Source organism: Psittacula echo (genome assembly GCF_963264785.1).
Source record: "Psittacula echo genome assembly, chromosome: 2".
In the NCBI taxonomy this organism is placed as follows: domain Eukaryota; kingdom Metazoa; phylum Chordata; class Aves; order Psittaciformes; family Psittacidae; genus Psittacula; species Psittacula echo.
In genome coordinates this window covers 61552711-61577149 of record NC_137737.1, presented here as the reverse complement: position 1 = coordinate 61577149, position 24439 = coordinate 61552711, and the positions used below count along the sequence as shown (strand labels likewise).

General features: G+C 35.0%; 1 protein-coding gene across 1 annotated transcript in view; it reads right to left on the bottom strand.

Annotated features, from left to right (window-relative positions):
* Positions 1-24439, bottom strand: part of RECK (reversion inducing cysteine rich protein with kazal motifs) — a gene marked incomplete at both ends in the record, with an annotated part of 46273 nt that overhangs the window by 6008 nt on the left and 15826 nt on the right. The window contains 14 exons of the mRNA XM_080609660.1: positions 2011-2203; positions 4134-4305; positions 4808-4930; positions 6579-6767; positions 7440-7580; positions 7885-8021; positions 8743-8955; positions 9893-10072; positions 10335-10602; positions 11007-11204; positions 11744-11777; positions 20384-20425; positions 21538-21585; positions 24070-24155. Of these exons, the coding sequence (XP_080465786.1) occupies positions 2011-2203; positions 4134-4305; positions 4808-4930; positions 6579-6767; positions 7440-7580; positions 7885-8021; positions 8743-8955; positions 9893-10072; positions 10335-10602; positions 11007-11204; positions 11744-11777; positions 20384-20425; positions 21538-21585; positions 24070-24155 (2024 nt within the window). The remainder of the gene's footprint in view (positions 1-2010; positions 2204-4133; positions 4306-4807; positions 4931-6578; positions 6768-7439; positions 7581-7884; positions 8022-8742; positions 8956-9892; positions 10073-10334; positions 10603-11006; positions 11205-11743; positions 11778-20383; positions 20426-21537; positions 21586-24069; positions 24156-24439) is intronic.

Sequence of the window (24439 nt, the reverse complement as noted above, 5' to 3'; positions counted from 1 at the left end):
ACTAGGAAATTAGCATAAATAATGTGCCAGTTTATGAATGGGTAATAAATGCAAAGAGTAAGTACTTAAAGAAGGTGACAGAAAAATGTAAGTTGGAATCTGAGAAACGTACAGTAAGACATGTTTTGGGAAACAATTTTTTTCTGTGTTACTGCTTAAATAAAATGACCATTTAATCTACATTCACTTATTAAGTTAATCAGAGATTATTATAATTTTATTATGCAATAAAGTATATTTTATTCATTTACCAGTAAAACATTAATATTTTAATGTCTTATTAATAACTTGTTCTTTCCTCTCCATGCGTTTTTGTGTTCTTAAAATCTAGTGTGTGCATGTATTTCTAAGACATTATTTGAGAAGCTAAATTTACTTCAAAAGAATAAGATCCATTATAAGATACCTCTGTAAAATATTTCTTGTAAAGACCTTTACAGCTAAAACATACACTTATTATGTCCTTTTTCTCTCAGAAAAACATATCTAGCATGTCATTTGATTCACACACATGTAAAAATCTTAGAAAATAGTCATATAGTTTCTTCCCATCTTGCCTGTGCATATATATTAGTTCAACACATTCAATAGGTCAAATGCCAATAAACTTAAGCTTTTGAGCATGGACAAAAGCAAAAGGAATTGTTGACTCTTTGCAGACAAGGTATGACTAGTACTTTTGTCCAAAGTCTTGTGAAATGACAGAACTCATTCCATAATTTCTTGCTAAGGTCTAAATATTTTATTAAACTAGTATTTCAGTAAGTCACCGTAGCTATACATTTACTGTATATCTTCTAAAATAGTAAGACAGTTTACAGTTTCTATGTTACACACCTAAGCTAGCAACAAAACATACAGAGGACAAGTAACTGTGAGCACTCCAAATAAATACTTTCATATCTTGCAGTCATCTTTCCTATAAAAGCAAGAGTGAAAACTTAAAGCTACTGGTGTCAAAAACTTTGTGAACATGGATACAACTAGACATACAGCTGCTGGAGAAAACACACAGCCATGCAATATTCCTTTGATTCTTACTGTTCAAGGGCTGAACATTCTCTGAGTATCTCATGAGATATCTGATGTGCAATGAGAAGAATTATCTGTACTTAACGAGGTTGCTGAAAAAGGGCAAGAAAAAGAAGGTATAAAGACAGAAAAACAGAAACTAAAAGTGTGTTAAAAGAGCAACAGCATTTATAATACAGAAAAAGCCTGAAAAAATGTTCTGCACTTTTAAGAATATCCATCAGTGGAGGCCAAGAGAACATTTCAAATTAATATCCATAATTTGAGAAAAACCTTGAGACACATCACCTATCAATGGTAAAGCCAGTAACTTTGAAAAGAGTAGCTCCTGACTTGTAAAGTGACAGATCTAGCTTGTCTACTAACACTGTAGGAAGCGGTGGGATGGAAGAAGTAAAGCTAATCCTAATCTTTCTCAGGGATTAATATGAAGACTAATCCAATCCAGACAAAGTAAAGAAAGTATTACAGAATGCTTAGTTTCCAGCAAAACTTAGGTGTAAATAGATCCTGAACAATGACCTTGGTAAACCTAGGGCACAATCACACGTAACGCTAATGACTTTCTATGACTGGGCATTAGTATTTGTTTAAAACAAGTTCACATTGGTAAAAACTAGCATTTAACTAACCAAGAAACTGCTCTAATTACTGCTAATGTACCTCAATGCAAACTTTAATAGTGAAAAATATAGGAAGACAATATAAATATCAGAGTATTATTCCCAAGAAAAATTACGTAAAGCTTGTGATTGGTTTTGAGACAACTGTTAACTAAAGCAGAGAAACAGTTGACAAAATTCTGAATATAATTTTTTTTTGTTTGTTTGGTTTTTTTTTTTTGGTAGTAGTCAAGATTGAATTTTTAAAGATTACTTTCAATGAAAACGTTTTTGTAACATGTAAAACCCAGAATATTTTGAAGTTGAACATTAAAGAACAGAAGATTTGACATTTCTTGCTAGAACCACTTCCTACCTGGCATGGTCCTCGGTATGCTAAAGTTTTTCCTTTTTGGTACAAGGTACACAAGTTACTGTATTCCACATTGTCTGTGTCACAAACAGGATCCCGTGTCTGGTCACAATTTAACTGCCTTGGCACACATTCATGCTGGCTACATTCAAACTTTCCAAAACTAGTCAGGCAAACTTGTTTCTTTGGTATGCACCTGCATAAAGTAATAATAACTTCATATAAATATAAAACATTCATAAAACATTCTGAAAGGCCAATTTCAGGTCCCATCACAAACCTGGAAATGCTTCACACCATGTTTAGTCAATGTATGTGAACACAACTGCAGATTCCATTAAAATTTAACTTTCATACCAAGTATTTTTCAAGGGCCTTTTTGAAGAGGCTTGGATAAATTTCTTTTCCTACTCCTAAGTTTCACTTTGTAAATGCATATTTAAGGAAAACTAGAGAAAACATGAAAACTGAATTGCAAGAGGACATTATATTGCAGAGGTCTGGTCTCACCCTTCCTTCAGAAGGGAGTGAAAACAAGACTTACAAGATCATACGCTTTCAATTACAAATATTAATTGGATTCTGGCTTTGTAGGTTAAGTATATTACATCACATCCAATCTTGGGGATGACTGCAAACAAATGGAAAAATCTAGTATTAACATCATTTTCTTTTTTTGGCATGTCATCCCTCTCAAGCCTTCACAGATAAGAGCAATAAACAGTAGAAATTATTTCCCCTTTATATTGAATATGTACCTTCCATAATCTTATCTGCAAAAAATTTGCCATATGCCCTGGAAGACGTCCCTCTGCTAGAGAAATGCCAGCCAATAGAGTTTGATGAATAGACTGATGAGAGGCCAAATGGCATTTTTAACAATCTCCTTCTCCTGTGTATAGTAACAGTGCTACCACTGGATTACTTTTTCCGAGCGCTGCTTGCCTCTGTATTACACATATTCCTTTTATATTAGAGAAGACTCAGAAATTCTGAGATTTAAACATTTTACAAGTGGAATGTAAGATCTTAAATAGATTCTGAGTACTTCAGAGACGCTTTAAAATGAGCATGTTTAGTTTACACTACGTTATCAGACTGACCCAGAAAACTTGTACAGTCCCTTACTGAAACCACAAAATGTGGTTCTAAGCAAAATGGTATTCTGCAACTGAAAAACTTCTCTGTAATTTCTAAATTAAAAATATAAAAGATAAAAAGTGTATATCCACAATGCAGCTTTGAAATTCCAATTTTTAATGCCATAACAGCTACTATAGCTACAAAACTACAGTGGTTTTGCTGCAGTTTTCTGCACCAAAGAATTTAAAGTGCAGAAAGAGGAAAAAAATTTGCTGTAATCGGTTTTCATGAAAGCACAGTATTACACAACTTCTTATGGTGGCTTTCTTTCAAAATAGAAAAATGTACAAATTCAAAGGAGACTGCAGTATTGCACAACACTGAGAAAATTGAAGACAGAGACCAAGATTATGAGCCACAGACTCTGATTTCTGTAAGAAAGGTCATACTTTCTTTTCTCCAAGTACACCAAGAGACAGTAGTGCAGAGCATTTTGTTTTAGTATGTCTACACAGATTTTACTTTTTATGACATCAAAAAACCAGATGCTAGACAGACATGATTTTCAAAAGGTTCAATCTAATTAAAAGAAACCCAAGTGTCCCAGAATGACTGGTATTTTCCTATTTTAGAAATCAGAAGCATGTATTATTGACTGAATAAGCAAGACTGATTCCCAGTCAGGTGTGGGTTTGTTTTAAACTGTTAGAAGATGTGAACCAAAGGAGTGAAAAAGGCACAGCCAGTTCAACAAAATTTGATTCTCCCACTTTTAAAAGGATGCATCAATTATCTTGCTAAAACTGGTATCTGCATAAGGAATTTAAATGATATAGCACTACAGAAATGGAACCAAAAACTGGGAGTCATTACAGTCCATTACTAACTGCGATAAACATAAAGAACCTACTTCAAACAGTATTTTTATTGGAGTATCCCAAAAATAAAATGTTACTACAATATATAACACATTGAAATAAAAAGTAAACCTGTTTTGCAAGTAGAAGATGCCAAAGAAAAGATTAAAACCGTTTTGTTTTTACCTCTGATTTTTATTACAAGGGTTAGGGTTACAAGGATCCTTGGAAATACATGATCCAAACTCAAACTGATTGTCTTGGAGCCCAACACAACGAGCTATACATGCACTTGGATACGTGCGTCCATTCTGACCACATACTGGTACAAACTGATCTACGCAGTTACATGGTAAACCTGTAAAAGCAACACACAAACAGGAATTTCATTCACACTTATTTTCTGCGACAGAAGATACACAAAGGGTCACTAGGACATCTTTTCCTTCCAGCAAATGGAAGGATGTGCTGTATCTTCAGCCAATTTCCCCCTCCTGTAATTTAGCAATGCCATAGCACATACACGCTTACAAGTAGTGGCAAGGGAAGTCTGTGCCCTGTCTTCTTGCTGATTCTACTCGGCTTTCTCCATTTTCTCCCCAGACTCCTTATCCCTTGTCCTGAGTGGCATTACCCTGTCTCTATCTATTTTTAGATATTACCTGAAATTTTGTTTCTCAGTACTGTTTCTTTTTTTTTTTTTTAAATGAATGCATTTTTTCTGCAGTGCAGGTTGGACATAAGGAAAACAAACAGTTAAAAGAACAACATAATAGTAAGTTATCAGGTATTTTCCATTAATACTGTAATCCTTGCTTTAAGAATATTAAGCTTACCGTTTCCATAGTTTGGAAAGTTACCTGTAAACTTCCGACGTTCATCTTCTGAACTATGCTCAGTTAGACACTGACGTGTAGAACATATCAAGTTTCCAGCAAAACATGAACAGACATTACAATCTATATTAAAGGACATTCCATGGCCTTAAAATAAAAGAAATTAAGTAAATGCATACAATTAATGCGAATATACCAGAAGACTATATACACATATGTATTACACAGATATTACATTTTCATTCTTAATTGTTCCTGGGATTTCCCTTATTCAGTTTATTTTATCCCTGCAATTTCTTTTTTTCCTTTTATTTCAAGTTTTACTTTATTCATTTAAAGTTTGTTCTCAGGTGTTTTTGACTAAACAAGGAAGCACTTTACCCTTTCAAAGCTTGTGTAAGTTAGGTTTTCTCTTCCTTTTTGAAGAACAGTTTACAGCTGCAAAAAGAAATACACTCAGAAAACAAAAGAAGTGCTAAATAAATTCTGGCTAGCAAGCTCCATATTTTTTTAAAGGTAAAGCTTTTATAAGGATGCATTCTTCTCCTAAATTAATTTTATATAAGACTGCTAAACTTTCAACCATAGTCTCATACATAATGCATGGTAGTGCTCATTTCTTTCCTTTGTGTGTACTTTTTGTCAAGAGCTAAAGAGTGCCAATGCTTCATTCCAGTCTTCATTGTTTTGCAATATCCATTAAAGCGGTAATTTCAGCCTCAACAAGCAGTACCAAGTTATAATGTAGCTTTGTCCAAAGCAGAGAACAAGAAAGACTGTAGCAAAGCTGAACAGAAACCCAGATCTAGATTCAGCTGAAAGCACACACAGAGAGGTCTATGTTCACCCACTGGCTTTTGGAAAGGAGCTCTTAATAATGCAATGAACACCACCAGTTGCTTTTAAAGGATGGAGCAGTCTGCCCAATTTTTTTGCTTTTTGTAAGTTAGTAACTTTTTCATACACGAATCAAAGAATCAAACTGCAAACTTTAGGAGTATTTATTCAATTTAGCAATTCCAGTTTGGTTTTGTGAACTGTTCCTATGACTGCCCTTCATGTAAAATCATTCATGTTGGTGACAGCTGACTGATCCATAACCAAATCACTTATTAAAGACTAACAAATACACAACTCTTCAAGGAAACAGAAGAGTAACTGTGCCTTACAAAAAAAGGCAATTCTCTTTAATCTCTTTTAAAAGGGTTGAGATTAAGGATTAGAATGTTTGAGAAATATTACAGGGGCACAAGGAAAATCCTCAGCACAGTTTCTGGACATCCAATGCTATTAAAAGTAGACTGAGAGTACCCACAAAGTTGGAATTGAGGAAATGGGCAACCATTTATAGTTAGTTATACTATATTTAAAGCTCAAAACTACAGCATGCTTAAAGCAGATCTATTTGGTTTATTGTTGTTGCTTCATCCCTGGTGCCTACTGGCTCCTACCAGAACTTTTTCCATCCTCAATCCCTAGAGCTCTCACCAGCAAGTTCTTCTACCAGAAAGGAAGTTACGTATTATCAAGTACCATAAATGCAGTGGTTGTGAGGCAAGTCAGTGACCTTCTGGTTGAAAAATGCTGTAATAAGAACACTCTTGACACAGGACTTATATTGGTTGAGACATAGTTCAGTATTGATTTAAATAATGGAACTCTCCAATAGAATTAAACAAATATTATATATAGGAATGCAAACATTAACTTTTCTATTTTCTGACACTCTTCATTCAGATCCTCTGGGTCTTTATATGTACCTCAAAATTCATTATTATTGAGTTCTAATACTTACTTTTTCTCTGTCCTCCAACAATGCATGATTTTTGGAGGTCAACGCAATGCATTTCCATGCAGTTTTCTAGCAATCCACTGTGTCCACATGTACAAATCTTGTAACAACCAACATCACCAGCTGAGGATGGAACCTGAATAAGTGTACCTTGACGGACAATAAAATCTGAGGCTTCTCCCAGTTTGCAACCTTAATAAAATGAGAAAATTTAACTCATATTTAGTAAATACTTTGACAAGCACCACTACCAAAAATAACTACTACTCTTTGACTTGTGAAAAAGCTAAGGTGTTCCTAAAGCAGCCTTACTCTTGCCCATTAGGCAAATTCACACATTTCATAGAGGCAAGATGTAGCACAAATAGAAGATACTTGCTTGAGACAATGTTCTGAAGTACATGTAAAAATGTCACTTTTGAAAGAAAGACTGGTAATTCCAACAATTCTGAAGTAATTCCATTTTCCACAGTTCTGTAGTAGTATGAAACGTATGTGATATAACAAATACCACATATGCTTCACTGTCTCCAATACGGAATGTAAATTACAGGTTCTCACAAGCAAACCCCAGCTATTTCTGCTCTCTCATGTATTTTATTGTATCTTCCTTCCCTACTTGTACCTCTTACATGAACACTGAAAGACTCTTATATGTAGACATGAAGAAAGGAGAAAGTGAGAAAAAGCAGGAAAACTAGGTTAAAGAAAAAGAAAAAAGAATAAGAAGAAAATAATAACTTGATAATTGTGATAACAGTTCCTTTGTGATATTAGCAATTCACTTAAAAACTTTCAAAAAAAATTTAGGTAACACATGTTTACCAGCAAAACTCAGGTAAATAGAAATCCAAAACCCCTTACCTGGCACACACAAGTACGGAAGACACAGTTCTCCAGGCTGACATCCTTTTCTATTTACTTCACATAACTGATTAGCTGCACACGGATTCGGATTACACGGATGTGTAACATCATCTACAATGTTACCTAAAGAACTTGGGCCTGAAAAGAGAGTATACAGCATCTATATGGGCTTAAATGAGGTTTATTTTTCTTCAGTAAAGTATGGCATTTCTAATACTCAGTAAAATAGCATTTTTAACAATTCTGTAAAATATTTTTTTTACCACTACCAAAACAACCGTGCCACGTACACCCAATACAAGAAGGAAGAAATGTAATGAGCTAGGGCAATTATAATTTTCTCTACTATTTTAAAAGAAATAACAACAATTATTAAAAGCAATTGCAAGCATTCAAAGCATCTTGGTTTCTCATTTTATTTCATAGGTATGTTGATACTTACTCAAGTATGTATCCAATGGGATACAATTCTCCAGGTCATCTGTTGGAGATAAGAGCTCACAAATACTTTCAGCTGAGTGGCCTTCAGGGAATTTATTATGATCTCCACATTTCTTCAGTATTTCCACACAATCTGATCTTCAGATAAATAAACAAACATTCATGAACTCTACTCGAATCCACAACTTTCTCCTTCTGCCTCACAAAGAGTGTTTTATATATATATATATATATGTTACATTCTACATACACAGGGAGGAACAAATTTGTGACACAGAGACAGGAATGATTGCTTATGCTACTTTTCTTCAACTTTGGGCTTTGTGATCTTTATTATCTATGGCATCATATGTATGTATCTTTCAAGACCAAGCATTTCCTTGATTTACTGATGTTTAATATGGGTTGAAATCTATCTCACTACCTGTACTATAACTGGCTTTTCTCTACCCAATCACTTACTGTCTAAATTTATTAAAAAAAAAAAAAATCAAAAAAACAAACTTTTTTTTTTTTCCCCCAGACCTTTCTGTCAACTGAGAATCATCACTAGGTCTCAAAACCAAAAAAATAGGAAAGGTTTTATGGACACCAGAGAGCCAAAACCCCACCAACAATAACAATAAATCAACTTTACAATGGAAGCATATACATCCATCTCATTAACTGGCAAGCATCTTCCATTTACAGTGATGGAGATTCAAGCAATGGCAACTAAGCAAGCTCATATTCCTTCTGTGTTTGCCTCACCATGTTTTCCTAACATAAGTCAAACACAGTCCTACAGCTGCTTTTTACTTCTCATTAATATCCCTAGCAGAATCTTTAAACCTTCCTCCCCTCATCCCCCGGTACTTACTTGCAGATAATGCTTCCTCTGGATTTGCTGTGGCAAGGTTTAATCTGCAGTGAACAGGCGATTGCCTTCCACATTTCTGGTTGACATTTTTTAATATCAAGCACGGGAATACTTATAAATGGCATCTTAATACTCCCTTTTTCCCATAGCTTCATGTCATTCATGGCTCCCTGGTCTGACTGAGTATTGCAGCTCCTAAAAAGTTCTGTTGGTCTTAAAAGAAGAAGTTAAGATATGGCATGTATATATGAAAAAGAGAAGACCACACATTCTACCTCTCAGCATATGAATTCTGTGACCTTTATACGGCTTGCTTTTTGTGGCATAAAGGAAATGAATCCCTTCCACATTCAAGTAAGATCAAAATCAACTTGAATTCTGTCTTTAAGGAAAATAAGTTCTTTAAAACTCAAGGCTGAAACTCGCTTCTCACCATACCTCTTAAATCAAATATCACTTAAATTTTTCTTACCTGAAGAAAGTTGATTTAAAAGCAAATATCTTACATATACTGAATATCTGTGCAAACGTTTCCTCGTGAATCACTAATGCAAGGTGGTTTATCATTCATATCTGTCCAGGCTGCATCTATCATGTGTGATTCTACTACTCATATAACACTCATGTCACTGTGTACTATTTCAAACAGAAGCCAGAGATCTTTTTTAAACTCAAACTATTTAATTTGTAAACTTGTAATTAGTAATTCAGATACTACTTTTAAATCATCCATTTTACCCTATCACGTATAAAGCCACAGAAATATCTATGAAAGAAAAGGAATTCTGAAAAAACAATAACATGTAAATTTAATAAGCATTTTAACCTTATTTGTAATATACAACATTCCACCAATCATGCCTTACTTGTCTATACTGTAAGACAGAAATATGCTGCTAAAACATTCAGACATTTTACAAGTTCATGGGTTAGCTTTTATTTTTGTAAGTTTTGTTACGTCTGTTGTTAAGTACATTTCCAAAAGTTTATTCTAAAGAAGAGCTATTTATTTTTCGAAGTATTTAAAAAAAAATATTTGCAGAAAGACAGCTACAAATAATCTTAAAACAGGCCTGAAAAACATTTTATTTAATTTTTAAAATCAAAGCACAGGTATTCCTTTATAAGATATTCAGTGTCTCTCTCCTACCTGTTATTAAAATTAGTGCAGTAAGTAAGATTTCTACAGCCCAGCTGACAAGGTTCTCGTACATCTGCTAAACAGGTCAACATGGAAACTTCAACTGCATTATACTCACAAAAACGATCAAATTCTTGCCAGCTCTGTGAATTGCCCCAGCTCGTGCTATAAAGTTTAGTGCAGAGCTCTCTGGGGAAAAAAAAACAAAACAAAAACAAATGAAGAAAATAAAACTAGAAGAACAGCAGTCATTCAGATATATCAAAGCCCATTGTTTCTTAGCTGATGGCAAGAGCCTGTGCTCAGTGTAGAATATTGTGTTAGCGCCCACAAAATCTGGAAGAGAACAGGACTCTATTTCATCTATAAAGCAAGATTTGGGCAAAGACCTGGTACAAGAAAAATTCTGAAGCATTTTCACAATTGGAAATGAGGGTAGAGAGATACTGACCTACATGTGGAAGAATTTGCCTTAGAACAGCAATGGAGCTTAGCTCCATCGAGTCCTGTTGAAGGTGGAGGGTGCACAGTGACTCCTGGGTGAACAGATCTTGAACTTTCAAGAAAACACTGCCAAAGAGGATCCTGAGGGAGAGGCATTGTTTTACAGCCTTCTATAAGTCCATCAACAATTTCAAGCTCTGTTTTCATTGACATTAGAATTCTTTTACAAGCAGTCTGACACGCATAGTCTTCTGCTCTATCACAGCAATACAAACCTGTTGAAAGATTAAAACTAATGATCGAGCACATAATAACAATCAAGATGCATGCTCTAATAGCCCTCAGATTAAACAAATACATTATAAGGAGGTTCCCCCCCAACTGATCTCAAATAATTTTGCTTCTTTTAAATGCAAAGAGAATCAACTCTGGAAAAAACCAGCACCAATATGTAGAATTAAAATAAATTATGTATCAGTAATGCACCTACAACCAAAAGTTACCATTATTTAAATTCATATAATTGCAATTACAAAATAGAAATAAATTAATACAATTTATACAACAGACTAATACAGTAACATTTTATATAAAAAGTGTATACAATTCTCAAACATTTACAGTATTTTTTATAACTTTTAGTACTTTTTTATAACTTTTAGTACTTTTTTATACTTACTATCTGTAGGATTTCTCATTGGGTATGACTGTGTATAGTTGTTCACACAATGTATAAGCTGAGGGCTAATAGATGCACAGTAATTTTCAACTGCTTTAATTTGTGAAGGACCAGGAGAAGAGTCTGTCCGAAAAATTGCTTGACAATATTCCCGACAGTTTGTATGATGACCTGCATAACTGCAACAGACTGACCCCACTGGGGAAACAAACAACAGAAAAATCTATGGGATCCTACACAGAGAAATGAAGAAACAAGCATGTCTGTATCACACACAATGATTAAGGTATTATAACCTCTGTCTACAGAATGACTGGGAATATCTGTAACTAGCCAAATTACATTTGTTTGTTTGGCTGGAGGAAAAAGTCCCTAAAGCCGTCTTGAACTCAAGTTCACTGATTTCATTTTACACAGCCAGACAACAGGCAACAAAACACTTGCAAGACTTCATCTATGCACTTAACACTCATTAAATAAATGAAGCAGATGGAAAAAATGAGCTTCTAAGCAATCATCAAGATAGGACAGAAAAAACCAAATACAGATACACAAATTAAAAACTGATATAAATTATATGAACAGCCCAATCCCCTTATCACTTGAGCAAGGAAAGTTATGCATGTGGTTTGTTCTTCTATGGAACTGAATCCATGTGATTTCCCACATTTTAGAGAAAAAAGGATAGAACGATATAAAAGAAAAGCAAGAAGACAAACTATTCATCACATACTTACTTTCATTTCTGTTAATACAACTAAAGAGAGCATTCTGAAATCAAAACAAAAATAGTGTTATAAGCCAGAAAACTTCAAATAAATATTTAAGTATCCAGTTACTTCTTAGAATGAGCTAATAACTTTGTTATTATTTGTTCAAATTAGACTGGATTAAAACAAAAACACTATACAAAACCACTGAAAATAGGAAATTAAAAGATCAGGGGCCATCTGAGTTCTGTGTGCACTTGTAGTAAAACAGTTAAATATTCAAGCCAAGTGTATAAGAAGACTTTCCTGGGGTAACTTATAAACAGCATGCTATAATAGACTGTCCCAAAATGTTGCTTTTTTAATGACAACAATTCCAAAGATTCCATGTGGAAAAAAAGGAAAATCCCAAACCCCAACAGTTGCACATATACAAATAGAAAATCTCAACAAACTAACTCAACAACAATGTATCTTAAAAGCCAACTCATGCTATCAACTCCTTCAAACTGCAGCCAAAAACTACAGTAGGGGATATCCAACATGTTAAATGACAGAAGAAAAGGGAAATACATACACCTGCTGTTTCATTTCAGAGGACTCTAATCAACAGAGTAATCAACATAGTTTGGTAGGAAGGGACCTTCAAAGATAATCCAGTCCAAGCCTCCTGCAATGAGCAGGGATATCTTCATCTAGATCAGGTTGCTCAGGACCACATTCAGATTGGCCTAGTGTCCCCAGGGATGGCACATCTACCACCTCTCTGGGCAACCCGTTCCAGGTTTCAACACTGATCCAGTGTTTTGCCACACTCATCGGAAAAAATTTCTTCTTTGTATAGACTGAGCCTACACTTTTTTTAATTTTAAAACTATTGTTCTTTGTTCTATCGCAACAGGTGCTACTAAAAAGCCTTTCCCCATCTTTCTTACAAGTCCCCTTTAAATACTGAAAGCCACAATAAGGTCTCCTGGAGCCTTATCGTGTTGAGCTGAACAACCCCAACTCTCTCAGCCTGTCTCCGGAGAGGAGACAAACAAAGAAAACCAAACCAAAACCCAACAGATACCACATATAAGCTTTCTGGGACTCCAGATGATGAAGTCAATGAGGTTGAAATTCAAATGCAGTTGCCAATTATCAAAGCCTTTTAAATTATATGGGGGTGTGGGGGAGAGAGAATCTGAAGCCCCTGCACACCTGACCTCCACACTTGTCAGAACACCAGGTTATAACAAGTGATCAAATACTTTAACATCGTGACAACACAATCCCCATCTTCATAAAGTTTCTGATCTCCTTCATTTCCCCTATCCCCATCATTAAACAAATATGTATTTTACACAGCATCTAGGAAGAAAACAGAAACACCATCATACTGATTCACAAACATAATGTGGGCTTAAAACCTTGCTTCACTACAGCAAAGTATCAGATGTGCTACAACCTCTACATGAGAAAAAGAAGAGATCTCAAAACGCAGACCTAATGTAAGCTCGGTAGTTCACTAGATTCTTCATCTGAGTTAGTTACTGGTATTTACTGCACTGCAGAGAAATGGGTATACCCAAGAATCTTTGGGGTATTCTTGTGAAAATGTGTGCTGCTGCAAACAGATGGAAGTGTTACATTTTTTAAGTGAAAGTAGAAATGTGTTAGGGATCATCTTGATGATTTTGTTTTTCCTTTTGTCTTAGAGATTGTTTAGCCTGCAGGCATTTATTTTTCAATTCACATTCTCTACTTGGTTTCTTCTCAGAGATCATTTGAGTCAATCTATTTTGGCAGTGTCCTTATTTTCCACCCTACAGTCTGGGTAGGACTACATACAGAGAAAAGCAAAGTAAATATCAAAGTGATCAAATCTCTCAGTGGCTAACTCATAAAAATACCAGTAACTACAACATCCGAATTCTGAGGATTTCTTCTTGAGCAGCTTGCTTGTGCTTGGTTATGCTGAACAGGGAAGGGTGAATACAGAACATATCTCTCTTCACAAGAGCAGCACGAACAGGCAGCCTCATCTCTACTAGACAACTTCGGTACATAATCCAGCCCTTCCTTTACGTACTCACCATCACATATCTCAAATGCTGAGGCCAAATTTCTTACTTTATTGAAGTGCAACTCATATGTTCCACTGGATAACTGGAGAATTCCACAATCCCATTTTTACTTAATTAATTTTTTTCCTCATGGAAGTTTCGTAAATACCCAAATAAAACCACAATTTTTTAAAATGCTGTTTTTCATTTTCATAGCAATCTTCATCCTCTTTTCTGTTATTCATTTAAAAGTGAGCACTTCAGAATCAGATCAGAACAGCTCTCCCTACGTGAATTGGCAATCAAATGAATTAGCATTCCTGCATAAATAGTTCTGACAAATATCTGAAGAGTCAAAAGAATTATTTACTGTACCAAAAGATGGAAGACTCACATTTTAACTTAGACTTTAAAAGCCCCAAGCCTTGATGTTTCAGTTTGTATCATGCCATTAGTGATTTTATTTTATGCTGTAATTTAAATCACAAGTTCCAACTTGCCAATTACTCTTTATGTCATGTAAATCATAGTGCTATAAGCCTGTTTTAAACAGTCTCACAATTACATCTTTTGGATAATATCGTCTTGGATTGTGAAGTACGTTAACAGTCAAACACAAGATTTTAAATAGGACAGTCCCAATACTGCAGTAAGCAGCATCACTTTCTTCTATTTACAGTCAGAAATGAATTCAAACCATAGGTAAACCATAGCAGATGTGGCACTAAAAAATGACCCTATGAGAATAAACACAAATCTAACATGAAAATGTAAGTTAATTTCCCATGAACACCAGCTATGTATGATTTTACTGATCATGAATAAAAGCACAGGTCTACTGAGAACACCTCATACAAAAATTCGGAAGTCTTTCTTACATAAAACAATGCCCAAAACTTCACAAATTCAGACATTTTCATTCTTCCAATATCCTCTACCAAATTTTAGATCTTTTCTTCCAAGAGCACAGATACTGCATAATTTCTCCAAAAGTGAGAATGAATTTGCAGCAACATTCCTAAGCCAAGCAGGAAGTTTGAATCTGATTCACTTCAGATTTTCCCTCTTTACTACCCACCAAGCAAAGCCTGTCACTCATTCATCTGTGTAACACTGATGAGGGACAAGAGAATTTACATGAAAAGAACATGCAGACAGAGCCACCATCCTACATTCATGAAGAAGAGCTTTCTACTGTTGCCTGAAGACTCAGGTAGTTTTTATAGCACCATATATCCTTCTCTATGGATGCCAGAAAATGATAATCAGAAAGTCACTGTTTCAACATCTGGTTTCTTTGGGACCTTCCATGTACAAAAAAAGAAACAACTATCAAATAATAATTATCATATACAACATCACTCTGATTCAAAACTGGCTGTCCTCAGAAGCTGCTGAAATTAGACTTCTCCACAGCCACTCTGCTGACATAAAAACCAGCCAGGTAGAAGGCAACACTAACTTTATTAATTCATGCACTGAGACAGTAGAGGCTCCTGAAAAAGCTGAAGTCTGTCCATCATGGTTATATTTAAGCACTTGACGATTCTCTTAGCGCAAACAATACTTAGAATCATGATGTAATGCTGCTATAAACTCAGCTAAAAATTATCATGTTACTTAAAAGTTGAATGTTACAAAAATGTTATTAAAAAGCAGTTCAGGGATAACAGTGGCACTGGCTCTGTTAGCTCAGATCACAGTTTATAACTATGCATGAAACAGAGAAGAATATTGAGAAAATTGCGTCTACCAGCATTTTTTCTCTATAGATGGGCTCAAGTTGAGACAAAATTATATTATAGCAAACTTACACACCAATTTTATGCAGGCAGAAAACTATAGTTCCACAGATTGCTGAATCTTGTATTTCTGTTAAGACAAGGTGGTCTTCTCATTTCCACCTTTTTTTCAGCTCTTCTCTCCCTGTTCCTAGTTGTACAATCTTGTGTATGCCTTTACATGAGTTCTGGCACTGAGCATCTTCTCATGACCTGATTTTTTTCAGTAACCCTACTGAAAACTCCTCCTAGGAATTTAAATCAGCATATAACACTAAGTTTGAATAGAACAGGATAGAATAGAACAGAAAGAACAGGACAGAAATGAAACAGAACAGAACAATCTTTTAGATATTGTCTGGCTAGCAGTGGGAGGGAATGTGTGTGGAAAAAGGGCAGCTGTGGGAAGGAACAGGAAGACTTCAGCTGCACCAAGTTGTTGAAACAACTCCCTGCATTTCGTGAAATTGTAGTCCCTGCAGCCACCACAGAATACAGTGCTAGTCAGGGTGCTGACTTTGCTCTTTCCATCTGACATGAGAGAATCTTAGACATTTGCTCATAAATAAAGCTCATAACAGCAGTAAGCAGTCAGTCTGATCTGAATTATTAACCATAACTTCATTACAGAACACACTGTTAATGCCCATCTGTACTGAAGTAGCACTCGTGTTTAAGAAATCAACAGCTTTTCTGCCCACTCAAGCTTACCTTATGAATCTGCTAGGGAACTGGCAGAAGAGAAAGACAGAAAACAAAGCAAAACATGAAACAGTGATATAGGTAAGAAAAAACAAACCAAAACACACACAATAAAAACAACCAGAAGAGCAAACAAGCGTGTTCTCTTTAAAGGAAGAACTAAGTTAGCAAGATCTGAGAAAATGAGAATAAAAAGGCAATACGGTGTACCTACACAGAATCTGATCTCCATTTTTAAACTTGTGAATAAAATATTAAGTGAACAAAGATGGCTATATTGAAATCTATAAAGCACTGATTTTTATTTGTGCATTATTCTCATTTTTCAGACTTCTCTTTTTTTAAAACCAAATGTTGCTGAAGCTGGTGATTAGAGACAGTGAGAATACAAGAGGGAATGGAAAGTGGCAGGCAGACACAGGCAACACAACCGTGTATGCCTTAAAGAAAACTGTCTCAAAGATCTTTGGTGTTACGGAAATTGAAACAGGCAGGTGAAGTTTATCCAGCAGAGCAAACTGTCCAGTTTTCCTCACCAGAAGTTCCTTGAAGAAAGATTTTAGCCAGTACTGCAGGACCTAACTGGTTTCGCTCTTTTTGGAGCTCATCAGCTGCAGGTAACGGCTCAGAAACGAAAATGCATGCACACAAATACAAATAAAGCAGAACATTTTGCTAAAGGAGTAAGTCTTCTGCATTATAAGGCTTGCTTTTAAATTATAAGCATTTTTTCCTAAATGGCTGCCTCTTGTGCCTTCAATGAAAAGCAACGGAAGCTGTTTTCACACCAGAAACAAAGAGCATTTTGCTAAAAATCAAAGACTGTTTTCCTCCTTAAAAACTATCATGGTATTTGTACTCTATTAACTTTGGCAGAAAAATAAGTTTAGCACTGTCACCTTTGGCAACCTAACCACATTAAATATTTCAATACAGATCCTATCCAATTAAGGCCATCTTAATTTAAGTATTACCACAGTTAACAAGGATATACTAGGATACAAAATGCTTCACTCTATGCAACGGAAGTCCTGTTAATCTCTCCTTGACTTCATAGAATTACAGAATATTTAGGGTTGGAAAGGACCTTAAGATCATCTAGTTCCAACCCCCCTGCCATGGGCAGGGACACCTCACACTAGACTTGATTTAATCTTTAAATTTGTCAGCAGAAGGTAAAGTCAGAAGGTAACACACTAAGGTTTAGTGGGGTCAGATGAAGTTTCAAATGACAGTGGACATCTGTTAAGAACTTTAAAAACTTGCAATAATTAACAACTGCAATTGTTGTTTGAGGCCAAAATTATCCTTAGTTACATAAACCAGAAAAGAAGTGATAATACTTGCACAGGAAGGTAGAACAAAATTACTGCAAATTCAATTCTGGCAAGATCATTGAGTGTTCCATCGTCCTTGTTTGAACAGTAGAGAATAGGGACAAAAAGCACCACCAGATAAGATGCCAATAATATTAGCTACAATGTGTAGTACATGGTCAGAGTTCACCCTGAATTCATTAAGTAGTAGTATTTCTAGAGGCCGCATACAGCCATGTTCCTTAGGAGTTAATTAAAAATCTTTTGGAAACTTTTCCTAAACAGAATCTTGAGTTATGGTCTACTGTCTCTGAGTAATCCACACAACTACACAGGAGCTTAAAGCTGCTGACCTCATTTTTCAAAAGGGGCAATTAGTAGCCAGCATTCACTAAAACCTCAGCATAAAGCAAGATCGTATGACCCTAGAAGATAAACAAAGCCGATACTGAAGCAGAGTGAATATTTTTCTGAATCTCTTCTACAGCACTTCAAGCTGCAGGCACTGCATTTGAAGTTTCGGTATGTAAAAACTGTAAGAAAACAAAGTGAGATTAAGCTAATCAGTGCTCAAATCTGTGAGAGCAGTCCAGGGACATTGAAAGTGTTTACTACTGTGTGTGTCAAAAACAGTTTTCAGAGTGGAAGCTAAGTAACTGGCACCATTTCCAATTACATTTTGACTACATGGCAGATGTTAATAGTGCTCAGCTGTAGCAAAGCTCTCAATATCAATTAACCAGAGAAGTCTGAATGTCTTATTCAATACACCAGGTAAGAACTGGAGTTCTTAATGTGCAGAGAGGTACACAGCGTAGAAACTGATGAGCTGCAACCTAATGGAAATTTTAGTACTACCCTTTCTATGCACAGAAGAAAGAATAGTGATTTTTCAATAATAAAGCATTTACAGCTTATATTAAGCTTTATAAACTATTCTCCGATAGATAATAATTATATTAATTAATAATATCTTATAATATTATTATATATTATTATATATTATAAAATATTATAATCCAATAAATAAAATATTACCCCTCCGAGCATGTATTCCATGCAGCCTTTTAACAAAAAATGAACCTCAACTTTACACCAAACTTAAAAATAAGTAAATTCTACATACAATCCATACAGTTTCCACTTCTTTTTATTTTCTTCTTTGACTATTACCTACCTTCTTTTTAGAGGAAGATGAATAGAATAGCAGAAAGGTGAAAGAAGTAGTGAAAGATACAAGTTGAGATGCATAGAAATAGAGAAAAAAAAATAAGGATGACAAAATGAGTACCTGAGAAGCAGAAGATGGGAAAAAGGACTACCAGAATAAAAATTTTTCAAAAGAAGGCAAGTGGAGTAAATTTCAGTAACACTCAAAAACACTGAGCTGGTTGTGTTATTTTTTAAATTTCTGTATGCAGCGCTATTTGAAGATAAAAACTATTTAACAGGACACGCAATTTTCAACGCAGTGATCAAAAATGAATGGGTTATTACAACATGATTAATTTCTAAAATGTGTAAAATCTCTAAATTAGAAGCAAACTTCATAAATATTTATAGTAAAAGTAATGCAGAAACATATGATGAGCAGAAAAAGACCTTCAATTAACCTTGTGAAAAGCTGGCACATCAATGCTAAAGTGATTTTGCTACTCTACAAACCCAAGACTCCGCTTAGCAACTTCAAACTTTGTGACACCTCCTGATTGGAGTTTGGGTTTTTTTCACTGCTCTGAACACTATGCCCTACCCTTGAAGGCATACCTTTTTCTTCATGCTCACTAACTTAGTGGGAAGCTGAAGGGTAACTTGTGAAATTGCTTCCCCAGTCTCAAAGAATTAAAGAAAAATACTGTGCACAGTTCAGTCAAATATTGTACGAAGCTTGTGAAAATCCTCTGGGAAATCCTTAGGTAAGTATACTAAGCAAGCTATGAAAGTTGGTATGCTACTAAAGTATTTACAAAATGGAAATTATACTTTTATATTCTTGATTCAGCTAGTTTTTATTTACATGTCATGTACTTATATATTCAATATCTCAATAACAGAACTGATGAACAAGCGCTGTGATCTATATTGCAAACTAATTCTCAAATTGGATCCTCATTTTTAGTAAATGAAGTGTGAATTCTTAAACACAAAGGCAAACACAGTATGTATGATATTGCATTTATGTGATTCACAGGCTGGTTTTGATCTTATGTCACCTCTTTCAGGTTTAACTAACCACTCCCTCCCCAGTTACTCAGTTTCTTCTCCAGCCAACCCAAATGAATACAAAGCATGGCACAGGTCACAGACACAGAAGCTACCTACAGACTCCCTCCAGAAGTATTTTTTGGAATCTCCTATTTATACAAAACTTCCTTGAATTTTATATAACCAGTGGGTCTCTCGATAGCATTGTAAGTACTATTTTTTATGAGTACCTGTAAGCCTTGAAACATAGGAAAACATGTAATACAAATTCTGTAATAACTGAAGATCTGTCATGTCAGATGCTTAATTTCTGTCCCTAACACCATATCTGTATCTACTACTCCAAGATCTCATTTAAAAAGTTATTTCCTTTTTCACCAATTAGAAGACTGATTCCTTCTTCCATCACTTTTCTCCCTTTCCTCTTTTAGTGTTGGCACAGATAGAAAAACTGTTAAGAGTTCTGTACAGTTAAGATCACTCTTGAATAAGAGTGAAGGACTCGCTTTCCAAAATTCCAGATAAAAATCGTAAAGAGAAGAACTAGTTAACATAAATGACTATCACCATTTTGTTGTCTTTTTTGTTGTTTTTTTTGTTTCTTTAAGCTCTTACCTTTCCTCTCCAGTTCTCCTTCAACCCATATTGGCCAACTTCCTACAGCAATGCAGAAATCCAGAAAAAAAGAAGGAAACAGACCAGCATAATAGAGGAGAAGCTTACAGATGTTGACAGTAGAGCATATTATAGCATGAAAGGAGACAGAACTACTGAAAATGAAAAATCATTTTTGAAGAGAACAAGCTATGGTAAATTCAACAGTGAAGAGTATAGGAAAATACTATGTAGCTTGTTTAGATAACGGGACCAAAGAAAGAGAAAACCGGAATTCAATGTTTCCTGGAAAAACAGGAAACCTGATACACTTCTGCTCAAATCAAGAGAACAGAGACTTGTCCAATATCCTGAACAGTTGATCAGAATTTATGCAGGACTACCTAATTCAGGACTGGAAGAAATTAGATGAAAGGGGGAGGAGGAATCTGACTTTTAACAAACAGATTGAAATACAAGAAGTCCTAGCAGAACAGCTTTTCTACAAACTGTGTTAAAAAAAATACAGGCAAAGGCAGATTCTTGAAAACAAACTAGATGATTTTAAGGTCCTTTCCAACCCTATTCTATTTTATGATTCTTCAGCCGATCTAGTTGCTTATTGCAGCAGGGTTGGGCTAGATGACCTTTGAAGGTCCCTTCCAACCCAAACTATTCTATGATTCTATGATTGATTTAAGAGCAGAACAGCAACAATAACTGCAAGCACTAATAGGTTCACTGATGTTACAGAATCTATTCATTTGATATTATTTACATTAGGATGGAATACTTAAAGGTTATTCTTTCCTGAGTTTATGTCTTTAGGTCACTTTTAAGCTGACTCTTCCACTGTTGAAGCAGAAAGGTTTGCCAACTTCCATGAAACAAACTTTTTTGGAATTTATGTCTTCATTTTTAAAGTTTAATTCAAATTAAGATACATGAAAGCCTAAAAAAAAAAAAAAAAAAAAAAAGACACTATCTTTTTGCAGAAAACAATTATACTTTCACAGAAATTGTAGAGAGAGGTAATTCGTATTTGGATGAGAACGAGTATATCCAGAAACATGAATATAAGACGACTGGACTTTCCCTCTTCTCAGGATACTTTTTACAGAATATCTAAACCAGTTTATTCTTAGTAATATATATCCAGACACACATACACATACCTCATATTCCTTCCTGCAGACCTTCATAACATCATTCTTTGCAGAAGCCTGAAAGACAGATAGATTTCTGTATTTGTAGTGGAAAATAATAGAATCATGTTGAAAAATAAAGATGATTCTATCTTTATATTGGATGTATTATGTGATTATATATTAAATGTATTATTTAACACAGTATACATTTATGTATATTATTTCATACATATATGTAAATATTATTTAACACATTATATATTAAGTATAAACATATTAAATGTGATAATCATGATTCATGATCTTTTTAAATTTTCCTTTTCAAGAACCTAAAGAATCCATGCAAAACTGTAAGAAGAAAAAGCAGAAACCATGACCATTTATCACAGAATCAGCTACACTGAAAAAGACCTTTAAGACCATCAAGCACAACTGTTACTGCAAGACTGCCAAGTTCACCACTAAACAATGTCACTAAGGGCCTCACCTACACTACATTAAATTAAAAAACAAAACCTCACATTTCCACACCAAGTTAGTTGATATCAGAAGCACACAAAGCAACTTTATTTTCATGAAAGTTTTACCACATAGAGCAGAATACAGGAAACATTTACTAAATCTTTGTCAGTGACACGGACAGTGGGATTGAGTGCGCCCTCAGCCAGTTTGCTGATGACACCAAGCTGTGTGGTTTGGCTGATATGCTGGAGGGAAGGGATGCCATCCAGAGGGATCTTGACACACTTGTAAAGTGGGCTGATGCCAACCTTCCGAAGTTTAACCATGACAAGTGCGAGGTTCTACACCTGGGTCGGAGTAATCCCAGGCAATCCCCTTCCTCAAAATGCCTCCAAAAACCTCTCAAGTTTCAAGAATCAAAATTAAAACCCAAAGATTTCCCATAATCCCTAATGTTTGGCAAGTACCTATATTTTAGTTTAAATGAAAATCATGAGATATACCAACAAGAGTCAGCTAATGTACAAAATATAGCCAAGATTCTGAGACAGCAGAGTCTGCAACCAAAAATATAGTTGAGTCTAAGAATAATGAGAAATGATGTAACAATCATAAGATTAAATTAACAGAATTTCATAGGACACTACAGTAAGTGGAAGTGTTTTTATCAGGTCTGGAAAACACTTAAACATTAGAATAAATTTGAAAACTTGTTAGAATTCCATTTGGGAACAGATACATGTTCCTTCTTTTTAGAAGACCAAAAGCTTACTCACTCATCTCTTTTCCACATTACTCGGTTTGTGTAGTTATCGCTCATCTCTTGACAAATATTCTAAACTATAAGCTTTTGGGTGAAGGTAGCATCTTTATTTTTTTGCATGACAACAATTTGCAGTAGGCTGCTGGTCCAAGATTAAGATTACACAGGTAATATGCAAGATACAACACTGAACATTAAGTACACCTGTGCTCCAGAACTGAGTTACAAGAATGATGATAAATAATTACATGCTCTTTGAATTTGAAGATGTTTTTTAGGTTACAAGCCATTTCTTGGGGGAGAGGATGGGGGCAAAAAGAAAAAAAATATATCACAAAATGCTTCACAGATTTTTTAATAAAAAGGTCATTACTAAATTTATATGTTATGTTTCAATTGTCACTTGACAAAATAGTGATATACTGAGACCAATACCAACTTTGCTCCATTTGATGATTAAAAACCTCTGTGAAGAGAAGGCACAAAAATCTATTTGGGGCTGTAACCACAATGTTGCATCACTAAACTGCAAAGAAAGAAAGCTTAGAAACAGCCACATGTTGTCTTTCACTCAGTATTATTTTAAAATAACAACTTTCATGTAGAGATTGTGACCAAAAATTTTCAAGAAATTAAGTTCAGCATAATGAAAGAAAGCTTCAGAATCTTTATTGATTCATTCAATAAATTACTGCAGAGTAAGAAACTAGAGCACATCAGCAATAATCACATGCCTACTACTTGCAGACAGGAAGCGGATTAGCTCCATTTGCCAAGTGCAGTAGTGGTAGGACAAGACTGCAGCCAGGTCACTGGCTTGCACACTGGAACTTTTGTGCTGTCAAAGTTATAAATGCAGTAAGATTTCATCTTATCTTCATTACTGAGTAAGTAAATGTGGCATCAGAATGTACAAAAAAGGCACAGCTAACTCTAAGGTATTTAAATTTCTTCTTCAGGCTCATCAAGTCATAGCAAGCAGCCTAGTCCTACAGCACAGTTGAAAATACATACTCCCAAGCCCCCCCCCCCCCAGTTTTAAACTAGACTTTCAGTAAACTTAACTTCCACTTTTTTTTTTTTTTTTTAACCAAAAATTCCCTTTAAAAACATAAATTATTTGGTTTGGGTTTAGGAATTTGGTTGCTAGCATTTATCACCAGTAGTACTTCTGAGCAGTATATAGTCATATGTTGTAATTTTGGAGTTCTTGTGATAATCCGATTTCAATGTAAAAATTACATTAAGGCTTAAGTTCATAAACAGTAATACAGAAATTAATTCAACATGGCTCATTTGACATTAACCACAGAAAAACAATGAGAAAGCCTTACCTGTTTACATGCTTGCCGACATTCCACAGCAATAGCTAGCTCACAGCAACCTAGACCAACCCACCCATCAGACTTCTTCAATACTCCTTTGAAAATAAGATGACAGTACATATGAGAGCAGAAAGAGAAACTATGCCATCATTTTCCCTCCCCTCCCCAGCAGTCAGTTACTTTTCAAATTTGATAATCCTGCTCTCATTCAAGAAGCCTATTTACAGACTAACTTTAATTGGAATTTATGAAGTCATTCCAAGCCAACTTTTAGCAAGAAAAGAGCTGAATTTGGCAATTATGAAGCAACTTCTATAAACTGAGTTTAAAGATGCTTTAACGCAAACTGGTTTATATGTTCACTGGAAGTATCAAGAGT